The sequence below is a fragment of the Struthio camelus genome, chromosome 7 (assembly GCF_040807025.1).
Source record: "Struthio camelus isolate bStrCam1 chromosome 7, bStrCam1.hap1, whole genome shotgun sequence".
Lineage (NCBI taxonomy): Eukaryota > Metazoa > Chordata > Aves > Struthioniformes > Struthionidae > Struthio > Struthio camelus.
In genome coordinates, this window is record NC_090948.1 from 33,613,791 (window position 1) to 33,628,013 (window position 14,223).

The 14,223-nt window shown below is 40.4% G+C and overlaps 1 protein-coding gene across 13 annotated transcripts in view; it reads right to left on the minus strand.

The window, feature by feature from the left end:
• LDB3 (LIM domain binding 3) overlaps window positions 1–14,223 on the minus strand; it is a 132,076-nt gene that overhangs the window by 85,932 nt on the left and 31,921 nt on the right. For all 13 annotated transcript variants that reach the window (XM_068950680.1, XM_068950692.1, XM_068950689.1 and 10 more), the window contains one exon: window positions 9,216–9,367. In XM_068950680.1, coding sequence (XP_068806781.1) covers window positions 9,216–9,367 — 152 coding nt within the window. The remainder of the gene's footprint in view (window positions 1–9,215; window positions 9,368–14,223) is intronic.

The window sequence follows — 14,223 nt, forward strand, 5'->3', positions numbered from 1 at the left end:
TAAAAGACTGCTCCAATGACACAGTAATATAATGAATAGGTGCTCTCTGTGATTATTTTACATTTTTTTTGCTGAAGTTTTGGGACAAACCTAAGCTGATCCTACATATATTGTTGGCTAGCTGTACGAAAACCAGGTAACTATTTTCCCATCATCTGTTAGAGGCTAAATATATTCCTGTTGTGACTACATGGTTAATTTCTTAGCTAGTTATTCCTGTTGTGACTACATGGTTAATTTCTTAGCTATTTTTTTTTCTTTTTTTAAGACCTTAAATTTCATTTTTGGTTTGATTCTATTTTTAAATCAGTATTTGAGACAATGCTCAGTTTTTACATATTAGTTCACCCATATGCTTGTATTTAGTCCTTCCCACTCTTCAAAACCACTGATTTCATCTGTAATTGAGTCAATTTTCATTTATTGTGACCTTTCTCTTTACATAACCGCACAATTTTATCTTTCTACAGTTGCCTGGTTTTTTTCTGCTCCTTCCAGTCCTTTAAGTGCTGTTTGCTACATGCAGTCTTTTGTACAGCAAGGATTTATTTTGCAATTCAGTCCTCCTTAAGCAAGTCAGGTCAAAACCTTACAGAATTGGCACTGAGTTTAAAGAAACAGTTGTAGCCACAGATATCAACCTTACATTTATCAGCCTGTTGTGATTAGGCCCGAAAAGGTAACATAAAAGTATTTAAAATAAGTGGCTTTCAAAGGCCGAGAATAGTCACATTCTGTTCAAAGGTTCAGTAAAATTCTGAGGCAAAGCAGATGTCCTCTAGTGAATCTGAAATAAGTTCCTGCAGGAGACACCAAAGCAGCAGTAGATTTCCAAGAGGTAAATTTGCTGTAAACTGCGCTTCCTATGACTGTACAATTAATCTGGGCATGTCTGTTGTATTTTAGTTGCTGGAGATAATACATAAATTACAGGCAGGATAGGAGATAAAAATAGGGTCTAAATACTGCTGAAGAAGTTGGGGACCACCAAGCATAGGGAGAATGCAAAACTTCTGGGAAAAAGGGTTATTAAATTTGACAGAAACTGAATCTTAGAGAAATTTTGACTGGAAACATAGCTCTATGTCTTAAGACTGCTGAGGCAAGAAAGTTAGCCAGGACTTGTCAGAATAATTTGTTTCCTTCTGAGTTATTAGTTATTCAAGTACCAGTCAAAGTTGTCATTACAGTAATGAAGAGGACGCTACAGGGCCAGCCAATAGCCAGTGCTCTGTACTGCTGTTCTGTGACTGACACCGACCAGGGAGAGCATAGACCCAAAGAGGCGGCCAACTGCTCTAGCTGCCTGGGACTCAGGCAAGACAGACCTTGGTGTATCTCTGCTCTTACTGTAACAAACAATGGGGACACCAACAATTCAGATCTGAAAAAAGAATGAGGCCCAGCAGTTTTCACAGCGGGTGCTGGGCATGAAATACCACAGTAAAAAAGCTTCAAAAGAAACTACTAACGTCACAAATAGCACATTGCAAATCAATCTAGTAAGGTTTAGTATTTTACTTGACTGAACGATTCCTCATTCCACCTTTTAGAAAGACTGTATTATCCATTCCAATTAACTTCAAGTGTGTAATTCGCATTTTGACACATCTATGCTTAAGCTAATCAACATTAATCAACAAGAAAAGGTCCCAGCTCTAATACATGGTGACTTTCCTGTGTACAGCAACATTTTCACTAACATATTGACTTCCTTGTTGCAGAAGGCAACCAATAACTATTTGTCTGAAAGACTGTTAACTGTTGTGTTCATTGAGCAAGTTGTGTCAGCCTATTGACTCTGATAAGATGTGCCAGCGATATCCGTCGTGACCTTTCCCTGGTGAGCGCGATATAATATGGAATAGAATTTACATTGAGATTATGTTTAGCTCATCCAGAGACTATTTCTCAGACAAATAAAAGGATGCATTTTAACCTCACTTCTAAGATCTTGGGGGTGGGGGGGGGGGGGAGAAGGAGGAAGTGATGTACCCTCTGAGAACTGTTCTCATCCCTAAGTAGAATCTTGTAATTAAGACTTCATTGCCCTTTCAAGCCTTGGCATTTGTCCACAGTTTCCAAACTCTTTTCTAAAACTAACAGGGACACTTTATGAAGTGAGTGTAAATAGCAGTCCACAGAACTAAACTGCTTGCATAAGGAACATAAATATATTTACTGCAGTGACTAACGTTGATATTATTTCCTTTTCCATGGAAAAAGCTGCTTATTAATTTTAATGGCATTAAATGGTACTACTCAAAGGTGGTAACTCACAGCCCCATTCAAATGCTAGCCTCACATCTAATAACAAATCCTACTGTCCTCTCATTGTACCTGAGTACAGAGACAACTGGGTATGGAATGAGATTCACCTCTATCTCACAAGGAGTGAGGGAATCTCTCAGCCCACGATAATACACGGTAAACTTCTTGATCCGCTGGCAGGATGTGTCTATGCTTTTTTATGCTTTGAGCACATAAAGCCACCAGAGAGTTGGGGAGGAAACCTTCGATATTGGAGGCAGATGGCTCAAAAGCTCTAGAGTTAAATCTCTAAGCAAAATAAAATAGCCAGTGTCACATGTCACACCGACCATTAATTATTGCTCTTTCTTTTTGTACTAACTTGGTTAAAATTTTGAATTTACATATATTGTGGTTAAGTAAAGCACGTAAGCAGATGTTTGACTACTCTGCTATTCATCTCCCTCCAACAGTAGATTTTGTAATTTGTCTCCTGAGGCTCACCGGCAGATGCACGTTATTATCTGCTGACCGAGGTGGTCTCTGACCGAGTGATTCATGCAGGGCTCTAGAACACACTGTCCACATGGAGACAGATCTCACAGTGCTTTGTCCAGTCCAGAACAGAATTATTTCAGTAAACATCACACGAAGATCCAAATCGCACCATCTTGGATGTATTCCTTTCTCATATTTAGCCAGCATTTCCTTAATTTATCCTGTAAATTCCACTAAGGTTCATATTAGCATAGTTAAACATAACTTCTGTAGAACTTAAGAAATGAACAGATTAAAGGACAAAGTTTCATTTTTCTATTTTTTCTTTTTAACATCTTATTTGATTTTTTAAATGTAATGTAGTTTCAGGCTATATTTCTATGACAATATTGACATCTTTGTACTTGAAGATACACTTAGAGTGCATCATTTCTAGTGAAATTCCATCAAACGCAGGTTGAAATGCGAGCGGCCCCAATTTGTGAATGCTTAAGGCTCTCTGAGTTGTTCAGTACTGTGTTCTGATAGGAGGCAGGCATTCATATCCTTAATCCAGTCCGACACAGTAGCAACAGACTCACTACTACATCTAGTAATTCAGAGAATCCCTTACTGGAGTCTGGATATGGCCTTTGTTCGCTAAACTTTTAAGTGCTGCTATGCTAACCGCCGAGTCCCAGGTGGGACTCTTGGATTTGAAAGTGTTACGGCACCCTCATCCAAGGAACAGTTATTTGGCACTGGGAAATCAGTTTGCATGTTTTTACAACTGCAGTCAGAAAGGCAGTAACAACGAAGAAAAGCTTAGGATTGCATATTCTTCTCAGGTAGAAGTCTGCTGTTCTGGTCAAACACAAATCTCCTATTCTTACCCTCCCCACTCCATGGATAGATTTCAGGAGATGCATTCACAATGCTGAACACGAGCTCAAATGAGTTATCATTAGTGCCAGCGTTCCTGTCCAAAAACACCACATTCACATGGGTTCACATTCTGCCTCTAATATGTAGGCAGTCCTTGAATTTTATCTGTTCTCTTTTACTTGGTTGGAGAAGTGGATGGTGGTAGCAGATGTGAGAAAGCTCTGAAATCCTAACTTGACTGCTGAAATTACCTCCCTCTGTGGCCTTGAGATTTCCTGGCTTTTGTGAGAGATCCTGGACATTCCCACAGTACACTACTCTCATTTTGCACACCAGGAGTGAGTTATGAAGATTAACATCTGCATGGCAGAGTTAAGCATGGTTTGACTGTGATTACTATTACTGTGAATTTTTTTTTTTTTTACCATATTTAAATTCATATTGCAAATAATCATGCTACCTTTAAAACAGCTATCAGAAAGAAAATGCTGACAGGCTTGGCGTCTCTGTGTACTTCTTGGCACACAATCATTCGGAGAAGCATCTGCTGGGATTAAGTGGGGAGCTTTAAAAAACACTTGTCCCTCATGAAAACACTATATCTGGAGCTGAAGCAAGGCAGATTCTACACTCTTGAAAGACTTTGGGGTCTTTCATGTTCTTTGCATGAAATATTAAAGATTGAACAAAACAAAATTCTTGGCAGACGCTTTTCTATCCGTATCACACCATGCTCATCCCAATTCAGGATTATTAACTCTGAGACTTGGATAAAGAGACTTGTACAAACAACAGGGGCAAAATGGAAATCTTATTAGCCTGATGAATGTAACTGAATTGTTCAACAAAGTAAGAATCTTTTCCCCAAATCCATGTTTTCATTTACTGTTATTTTTTAACCAATTACTGCCTACAATGCTTTTAAGGCAATGTTTCTACAGGGTACCACTGTTTTCAGACTGTACTTCCATGAACATTGTTTATAGAGTTTCAGTTCTCTCTTAAATTAGGATATATGCCCTACTCCAAATCTCCTCCAAGCATAAATCCAGCCTAAACCTTGTTCTTATTCAAAAGCAGCAAACCTAAAACATGCACAGAATTGTTGGCTATTCGCAGCTTTAGACAAGGGAAAGCAATTTACAATAACCACTGAATTTCTCTTGCTTGCAATTTGCTATCACCACATGCTTTATTTGTAGTAGGCCTGAAATAAATACCGCTGGATCAGGCATCCTTTGGTGCTACACAAGGAAAGAAACGCTATTTAATATTCACAATAAATCTCTCGTAGCTTAGCCTCTGATACTTTTCCTTGCAGTAGAGAAAGCGATTATTTAGCTCTGGATTTTCCAGCAAAAGACAGTCAAACTGTGACTGACTGGAAGCGAACGGTAGCACCACTGGGGTGCCCTGGGAGGGGGAGGTTGTGCCAGTATGCACCAGGCACAGAAAGCCTGCACCTCCCCTGCTCCTCTCCAGCAGCACAGGGTGAAGCCGAGGCAGGCGTCTTACAGAGTGTCATAGGAATGTTTATGCCAGCAGAATGAGGTGCACTCATGTTACAGCACTTTCCAAAACTAAACCAGTACATTTGGTGAATCCTTTCCAAGGAGACTGATCAGATTCCTTGAGTTAAGATCAAATGAATGTTGCGGATGCTCCAGTGAAATGTGCTGACAAATAATACTGCGCTCGCCTGCGTTACATTTACTGTGAACTTAAAAAAAGAAGCTCATCTGTATCAAAAATAGATTTTCCATGCATTTCATTTTTCACCTGTGAACTGAGTACTGTAGGACAATAAGTTGATAATAAGTCTCTGTGGGACTGATCGGGAGCTAAAGCTGAACTCTGACCGGCCCAGAACTAAAACGCCGGTGAGCAGCTGTGTAGCTCAAGTAACTGATTAGAAACTGATACTGAAAATGGCTGAGAACTGAACTCCAACAAGTCACAAAAAGATTAAAATCAAAGCAGCGTCTTTTACCACTACAACCCAGGGCACTATGGAGTATCATCAGTCTTCCATACCACTGTCTAGTAGAACTAGCACCAACTAGTTGTTCAGTGTACCTAGTGTAATGGAGGCACCTAAGGAACTAGCTGTCTAAGTATATAATGTTTTAGAATAACAACGTTATTGTTTGCCTGAATAGTAACATACTGCACAGAGTTCTACTGGGTATTAGTGCACAGTGTAAAAGAAGTTGCTTTCCTTCTCCCCTCACTGCTGTGCTCTCTTCCACAGCAAAAGGGAATTCTCTAGCTGTATGGATTCTTTTGTCTCTTAAATTGAATGAAGTAGAGCTGGTCTGGATGGTCCCACACCTTTCCACACGACTGGAGTGCAGGCTTTTTTCTCTAAGAATGCCCCAAACGCTTCAGCTCCCTGCCCCTTGTCTGTCTGCATCCCCTAGCTTTCCAAAAGCAGCACAGGGAGGCACACCACAGGCTCTGGAGAATTAGGCAGCCAGAAATTAAAATGAGCAGGTAGGGAATGCAGTGTTTCACTGAGAAAGGCCGGTGCAAGCCAAGTTCTTGCTGCCTGATCAAACCTCTGGGAGAGCTGGTGAGACCCCCAAAAGAGTTTTATGTGGAGCCATAGCAAGGATGAGGTGGTAAGAGGCATATTTAACAAGGGAGTTTAGGGACGGAAGCAGTCAGAAACCATCAGACACATGCACATTCCTTAATGCATAACGAGTTATCTGCACGAGTGAAACATGGAAAACTCAACTCAGGCCAGCACTGGCACTCTAAGTATTCACTGAAGAACTCTGTTAAGCGTACATTGAACAGTGCAGACTGATGGCACTTGAAGTAAAACGAACTTCGTATAGTCAGAGAAGGGCAGACTCTCACTGGTTTAGGTAGGCAGGTAGGGATGGGCGTTCTTAACACTTCTCTTCTGCTATATATGACGTTTGCGATTTGATGTCCTGCACAAGTGCTGACTCCATGTACAGATTTTGACAGCCACATAAAAAATAACCAGCTCCCCACCCTGAGCAAGAAACCCCACAGGGAATTTAAGTGTGATAATAGAACTGAGCAGCAGCAAACTTCACCTGAACTGCCAGGTTATAAACAATGCTCATGAAACCCTTGTGGCCAGGATCAATAAAAGGAAATGCCATCACTCCCGAGAGCCAAGAACTATTAGAAAAATAAAAAGCTTTCTGTTTCAGAGTGTGTATGTCTAGATTTCACATTCCACTGCTTCTTCAGGGGCATTATAGACTAAACAAGCAAGCAAGCTAGTTCTCTTTGACTGCCAGCGTTGCAACAGCTAAACCAAGCCACGGATTACCCGGCAGGGAAGTCCATGCCCTTGAGATACATTCTCTTGAGCCATGTCACTACTTCACGTTACTGTTCAAAGTCATCAAAATTCAGGGCTTAAGTTTTTCCCATCACAGCAGCTAGAGCTCTTTCCACCTTGATCTCAATTTCTAATGCACATATATCCATGTTCCATTTTAAAGGATTCTCAATGTTTCCAAACTTTTATGCAAGTTAGATAATTTTGAGTGTCCCCATCTCCACGTTTCTTTAAACTCTTGATGGAAACTAGTCTCTCTTTTTTGTAGTACAAGAACATTCCACTCCAGTTCCACCTCTGCAAATCAAGTCTAAAAAAGTAAAAGTGATCTCTTAGCACAGTCATTTTCCTGGTAACTAAGGCCCAAGGCATCTTGCCTTTCTCCTGTTTTGTTCTTGTTTGGTTGAAAAGTAGGTACTTATCATTTCTAGAGACTGCTCCCATACTTTTCATGTCAAGTATTCTTCCTCTCATCTACGCAATCTTTGTAAAATTCTTTTTTTTTTTTTTTTTTTTTCCAAAAAGTAAAAATCATTGTAAATTCTCAGTAGGTGACTAAACTGTCACAACCCTTTTATACATGGGTAAATTTCTCTTGACTTTCCGAGGTGAGATTAATCTAATTCGACAACTATTGTGGAAACGTCTTTTGTTCATGACACTGCGATACTAGATCTTAAATAGGTTTCTATGCATAAGTCAGTAGGCTGACCTCAGATGATGAAATGGTACAGCTTGCATAAAACACTGAAACACACAGAGTGAAAGCCTGCTGAAATCCTGAGAGTAACTTTATGAACATCCCCTTTTATGAATATCTGCCTTTACGAACATCTTAAAAACAGCGCTGGACCATTAAAAAAAAAAAAGTTACTTTTTAGTCTCTGTTTGTGGTTTGTTTTTTCCATATGATTGCAGCAAAGCTGAATGTCTCACAAATGGAGACTAAGCAACAGAACAGAAAAGAAAACAGAAAAGGAGATTCTACCGATCTGTATAAAAAGATAAGACCAAGAGCATCCACGAAACTTCTCACTTGCTAACAGAGAAACTACCTGACTTATTTGGGCTCAACAATATTTCCTATCACTTTATCCTGCTTTTTTTCTTTTCAGAATGGATCTTAACTCATCTAAATCTATGAGTCTATGCAAGCATATTTCAGCCTGTGGAATGTTCCTTTCTGTAAGTTTAGAGTCCGGCTCTTGGTCTAGGCTCTGTTTAATTTCAGCTGAAAATCTTGCTTAAACACGCTAGAGACACACATGCACACCAAATAAGATGACAGAAATCATTCCATGTGTGGAAACAGCTGGATCACAAACTGGTTTCCAATTTTCTCAGAGATTTTATAAATTCTTTTCCAGGAAATATTTAAATATACCCAGTGTTCTCATAGAAAAGCTAACACATACGCTATACTTTTTGTTAGCATCTTTCTACTCTGTGCATTTATTTTATACATTATCTGGAACATCCACTTAAAGACAAACTTGAGATTTTGAAAGCAATATAGGAAATGCATCCACACATCATCTCAGAGTACATTGCTCTGCTTTGGAGACCTCAGCGTAAGATCTTTGTACCTTAGCTGTTAGTCTGTTCCTAATACTAATTAGTCTGCTGTGCACCCATATATAAGATCTGTTACATTCTCAAATCATATTTCCACATTATAACCTGTCCAATTACTGCTTTCCATACCTGTCTTTGCCTAGGCTAGTAAAAATGATCTCTTACAAAATGCAATAAAAATAGCAGTTACTTCGCTTTATAACATTACGGAGCTTTAAATACTAATGCAACTATTACAGAACATTTCTGTGCAAGATTATCTGACCTGAGAACAAGTTTTCTAAAAAGGAAAGAATATTAAAAGGAAAGGTTAAGAGACCTGTTATGCGAAGGGATTCTGCTTTCTCAGTGGCAAGGCAACTTCTCTTGCACCTGAGAAAGGCTTCTCTCTCCATGTTCTACTGACTTCCTTTCCTGTACTCAGGCTACACCTTTCTTATCATCCTATTGGCTGCAGAAACGCCACTTTCACACCCCCAGTCCTGGTGGTGCCACACCATAGATACAAATTTCCATCATGCTGCAAATATTCACCTTATGAATGGCATGTTCCTCCCTTGCACTCAAAACAGTTGTTATGACATTTTTAGAACAGTCATTCATAAATTGACCAAACAAAATTGTGAACCATCCACATGGGATTCTGCAAAAGAAACATCACCGATGAACTTATTTTTTAAGATTTTAACCCATATCAACATACTTCTGAAGAGTGAGGCTCAAATTGTAGCTGGCTGACTTGATCTTGTTCTGGGCCTCTAAGTGGGTCATGCTGTCAGTGTTGACTCCATCAATGGCTACCACAAGGTCCCCTTGGTTCATTTGTGACTGGGCTGCCTTGCTGCCAGGGGTGATCTGCATGGGAAAAGAAAGATAAAAGAAAATTTATCAGGATAAGTCATTTGGTGCATTCTAGAGTGATTCTAGAGAACTTGTGCAGAGTTATAATGGGAGGAGTCTTTCCCTCACCTACTGCTATTACTATTACTGTAGGGATGGAACAACAACATTTACGGAAATTAAACAAACTCAAAGTTAAGTCACACTTCTGCAAAGGCCCAGGACAACGCCTACTCGTCATGAATTCCCGTTTGAGGGGTTAAGCCCAATTTTCTGGTTCCTATACCATGTATTAGCTCCTCAGGAGGATAATTATCATCAGTTATATTGGAGAAGTACATAAGAACATTACTCAGAATCAGCAAACTAGTAAGCTATCTGCTTACTACCTGCTGCATGATTTTATTGCATTTTTTGCCTCCCAAAAGTCATTCTTCCCAGAGAAGTCTGTGAGGGGCTCTGGACACGTTTTGCTTCTTTTATAGTGAGCTTTATAGCAAACTATTCTGCTTAACCCTACCCGCATAAAACTATAACCGCCTTACCAAGACAGATCACTACATATTTGAGATCACTCAATGACCTGTTGGACCTGACCAATCTGATACTCCAAAGAAAGAGATGAGCGCTTTTAGGAATGAGAAGCCACAACGGTCCAACTACACATCCAATCGTTCAGACGACAGTTCAGAAATTCTGGTCTCTCACTACAGCATTATGTTTTCTCAGCACCGGAAGCCTTGCGGACCGTGTCTTCTCCTAGCGGACAGTATCCTGACCTCAACTTTACACAACCTTCTCAGCTTGCATCTGGATGACACTGATACATTACAGCAACTACGAAACTTGACTCCATTAGGGAACCCCAACTAAAACAGAAGAACCTTCACATACCTTCAGCCAAACAAGCCTCAGTGAGCACATCAGAACTGTTCTCTGCTCTGAGTGTATACAGAGGCTACAGATACCAATTATAGTTCTTTGTTCTTATTTTTAGGTAGCTACTTCCTTAAATCCCATGTATCTAAAAAATGAATATAATCTAAAATGCTAAGATGAAGACTGCAGTCAACAGCTCTGTTCCTTCAGCACAGTGAGCATAAAAGTAAAAATGTGTCTGATTATGAGCCAAAACTCCCCTGTGTGTCAATTTGAAACAATGACATTAATTCCTGTGGAAACCAAGAACCAACACAATTCCAAACTCCTCTCCCACCAAGCATGAAGTGAAACTCCTCAACCCACCTTCCCTAATATGACCTCAAAACATTTAAAATATGTACATTCTTAAAAAAACAAACAAACAAACAAAAACCTTCCAAAACAGTTCCCTAAGCTGCTTGTCTGTTCTTCAACTAGGGGAGACAGAAAAAAATATGATTCCTAATGCCCCACTAAAAGTATTGAGGCTGACAATCCAATCAGAGCAGGACATCCGCTGGCCACAGTTGTTGTCAACTTTCTAGAATACAAGTTCGAGTGTCAAATCACTAGAACACAGCATACTGAATAGGTGAAGACTGTACTTGAAAACATAGATTAATTTGGAATTACGCACTGTGAATAACTCATACCTAGAAATGATCCAGCTGGAATGACAACTCTCTATACCTCTTTGTTAGAGATAAAATAAGAGTTGTATGTACTGTGAAGTTCTGTGAGTGAAGAAGAGCCACAGATATATTTGTGTTCCTACATGAATTAGAACTGACTAGTAACGCAGTGCTGTTTTCTATTGCATTCTTCTATTGTCAAGGAACTAGGAGGAAAAATACTTCATGGCAATTTCAATGATGGAAATGATGGACTTGATGGAGTTTTGGTCTGCAGTTTTATGCACCTTCACAGAAAGAGGGTAGAAGAAACAAGATAAATGGTACTTCCTATTAGAAGCAGAGCAAATATCAGCTCCTATGCATTTCAATGACTTGTACTGCACAAAAAGCACACACAAAGTCTGTAAGTCTGTAAAGAATATATGCGATTATTTGAGCACCCAAATGTACTTGCACAGTTATCGAAAGAGCCTGTTCAGTCCCCCAAACATGCCGGCAAACACAGTTTGTGATAAAATAAAAAGCTGGAAAAAGGCAAAATGAGAAAAGCCAAACGTAGACAAATTGGTCAATAAGATTCAAACTCATCAGGTAGGACTCTTCTCAGCCTCTCTCAATTTATCATTTTTCTCTCTTAAGTTCAGTTGCCTGCCATTCAGTTAGACACCAAGACTTCAGCCTTCCTGATAAAGATTGTTATAAATAATCTTGATAAGCCAGGGTACCACTGATAGTAAAATCTAATTTTAATAGTATTTCTTTAGCTTCTCAAGCTGAAGTACTGAGTTCAACTTGAAAAGTCAATCATTTTTCATACATCTTAGAAAAGTAGAGATTGTTTGGGGAACGCCTGCCGCTTTACAGAGATGTGAACTGCCAGCCCTCTCAAACTTCCTGCAAGTCAGACATCTGACTTCCAACATCCCCAGCCTAAAGCAAGTGGGCAGGCTGGAAGCATCATACGTTGCTTTCAGTGCACTGAAGAGAATTCTTACCACACTCTGCTGTGAGGAAAACAGTATATTGAGTTAACGTATAGTACAATAGTGACAGCTGTGCCCTACAAAATAAGTCTGCACTGGGTATGGAGTAAATACCACTTAGCAGGCAGGAGCTGTGGGAGGCAATGTACAAAGCGCAGCTGCTGCACCACCTGGAGACCAACATGTGTTCCCACCCAAGCCCCTCAGCCCCACTCCAGCGGGGGGGGGGGGGGGGGGCAGAGAGGGCTCAGGCAGCATCTGAGTGCTTGAGTGTTAAAATACTAATGAGAATGCTTGAACAAACAGATGGATGGACACAGCCTCTCTACCCCAAAGAATTCCTAATCTACAAGACAGACAAAATTACATAGGCAGGCCTACACAATTGAGAGGGTATAAATATGGCAGCTTGCAGCATTAGCCAATGACTCTTCTTTTTCCAGGACTTCAGCTATGCCTGGCCCCTACCTGACCCCAGCTCGGGATCAGCGAGTTACTTGCACTTTCCTCTTCTCATTTAAGAGCAAGATTTTGGAGAATCAAGTACTCGCTAGCACTAGAAATATGCTAAAGCATCTGGGAACAAATGCCCTCTCCTTTTCAGGATATCTGGGATAGAAGAAACTATTAAAAGAAAATGTTCCTTTCCAGAGTCAGAAAGGCTGAAAAGCAGAGATTATGACATGTGCTATCAGTTACCAGAGAGTGTAACACATACTATCATAACGAAAGGAAAGGACAGACAGGCAATAAGGATCACTAGGAAATAAAAAGCATTTACTTTATGGAGGAAGCAGTATTTACATTTCCCTTAGTTAACTTTTTGCAGCTGGGTTTTCATACAGAAGCTTCCAATAAATCTTCGTAGGCTTTACACGCTACGGTGTGAAAGAGTTCACTGACGAGATTTATTTCACCGTTTCCTAAGCAAGTCACCTACCATCCCTGTCCCCCCAACAAACATCTAACAGCTCCGAAGTGAAAATCATGTGTTTTAAAAAATGGGAGACAATTCTGGACAAGAAAAATCAGTGAAAAAGATCAGGATCCCCTGGGATAAGTCACCACGCAGAAATTCAACGTTTCACCCTACACGTTGCTGGAAAGCATGAAACAAGAACAAAGGAACAGTCCAGATAACCTGCACCAGGAAGGGGGGGGGGGGGCGGGTCTTGTACCCTTCAGGGCCAGAGGGGAGAGCTGAGCAAGACGGATTAAGTGTAGAGACAGAGGACTGTGGGAGACTGTTTGAAAGTCCTTACACCAAACCCAGAGAAAATTCCCTTTCTGCAGTTATCATTTTTCCAAATAAAACACCTTGTTATTATTTTCAATTTACTGGCAGGTTAAAAACAAAAAACAAAAAACCTCTGTTTACTGTTTTCAGTAGGATAACAAAACCTGTCCTAAATGAACACTCGGGGGACCTGTAAAATATGCCACCGACACCTTGAAGAGCTTCCACTTACACTAAACAGAGCTGAGCTGGCAAGCTGCAGAGGCACTCTGAAGTACCCTCTCAGGCTATGTTTCATCTGTGGTTAGGAAGGGAGATTATAATACATGTGAGCATACCCAAAATAGCTTTAATCTACCTCTCTTGGGTACCAGGTGCCGCGATGCCACAGCAGCTGAGCGATTATGTGAGACGGTCAGCCAAGTACTTACAATTCAGGACATCCTGTGCTGAAACCTGTCCCACAACAGCAGAACTCCTATCAGCACTTCAGCTATCTGGCTTACCTTGGGGACGCCTGGCCATGCTGTAATGATACCTTCCTCTTAATTAACACTGGAGATTTTATTTTTGCCTAACCCCTCTACAGGACTGCTGTTCGTGCATCGTGCATGGACTCTTCAAGGAAGGAGGAGGACAGCTAGCCCTTCCCGACAGACCAAAAATGGAAATGTTTTGGAGTGTGCTGCTTAGCCCTGACTGTCAGAAGCATGACTTGTCTATGTAAACCAACTACAGAGATGATGGTTAGAATGTGGATGTCGGGGGAGGAGTTAATGGGATGGATTGGCATAACTGGAAGACTATGTAGCCCTCTAAATCTTTTATAGTGTGACTAATAGTAATCTCCCTTCTCCCAGTCTTCATCTAAAAATAGCAGTTGGATCTTTTCAGTCAGCTCTCACTTAGCATCGTGCTCTGTGCCAAGACAGTATATGCTATGCATCGTGCAGAAATGAAATGGAAGCAGTGAGCTGAGCAGTACACCAGACTTTGCTTGCTGTGTTATGATGACAGTATTTGAGAAGCAAGTATGTTCTTACGCGGTATGAGTTTGATATCCTTAAGGCAAGTCAAATTTGAGAATCCAACTGA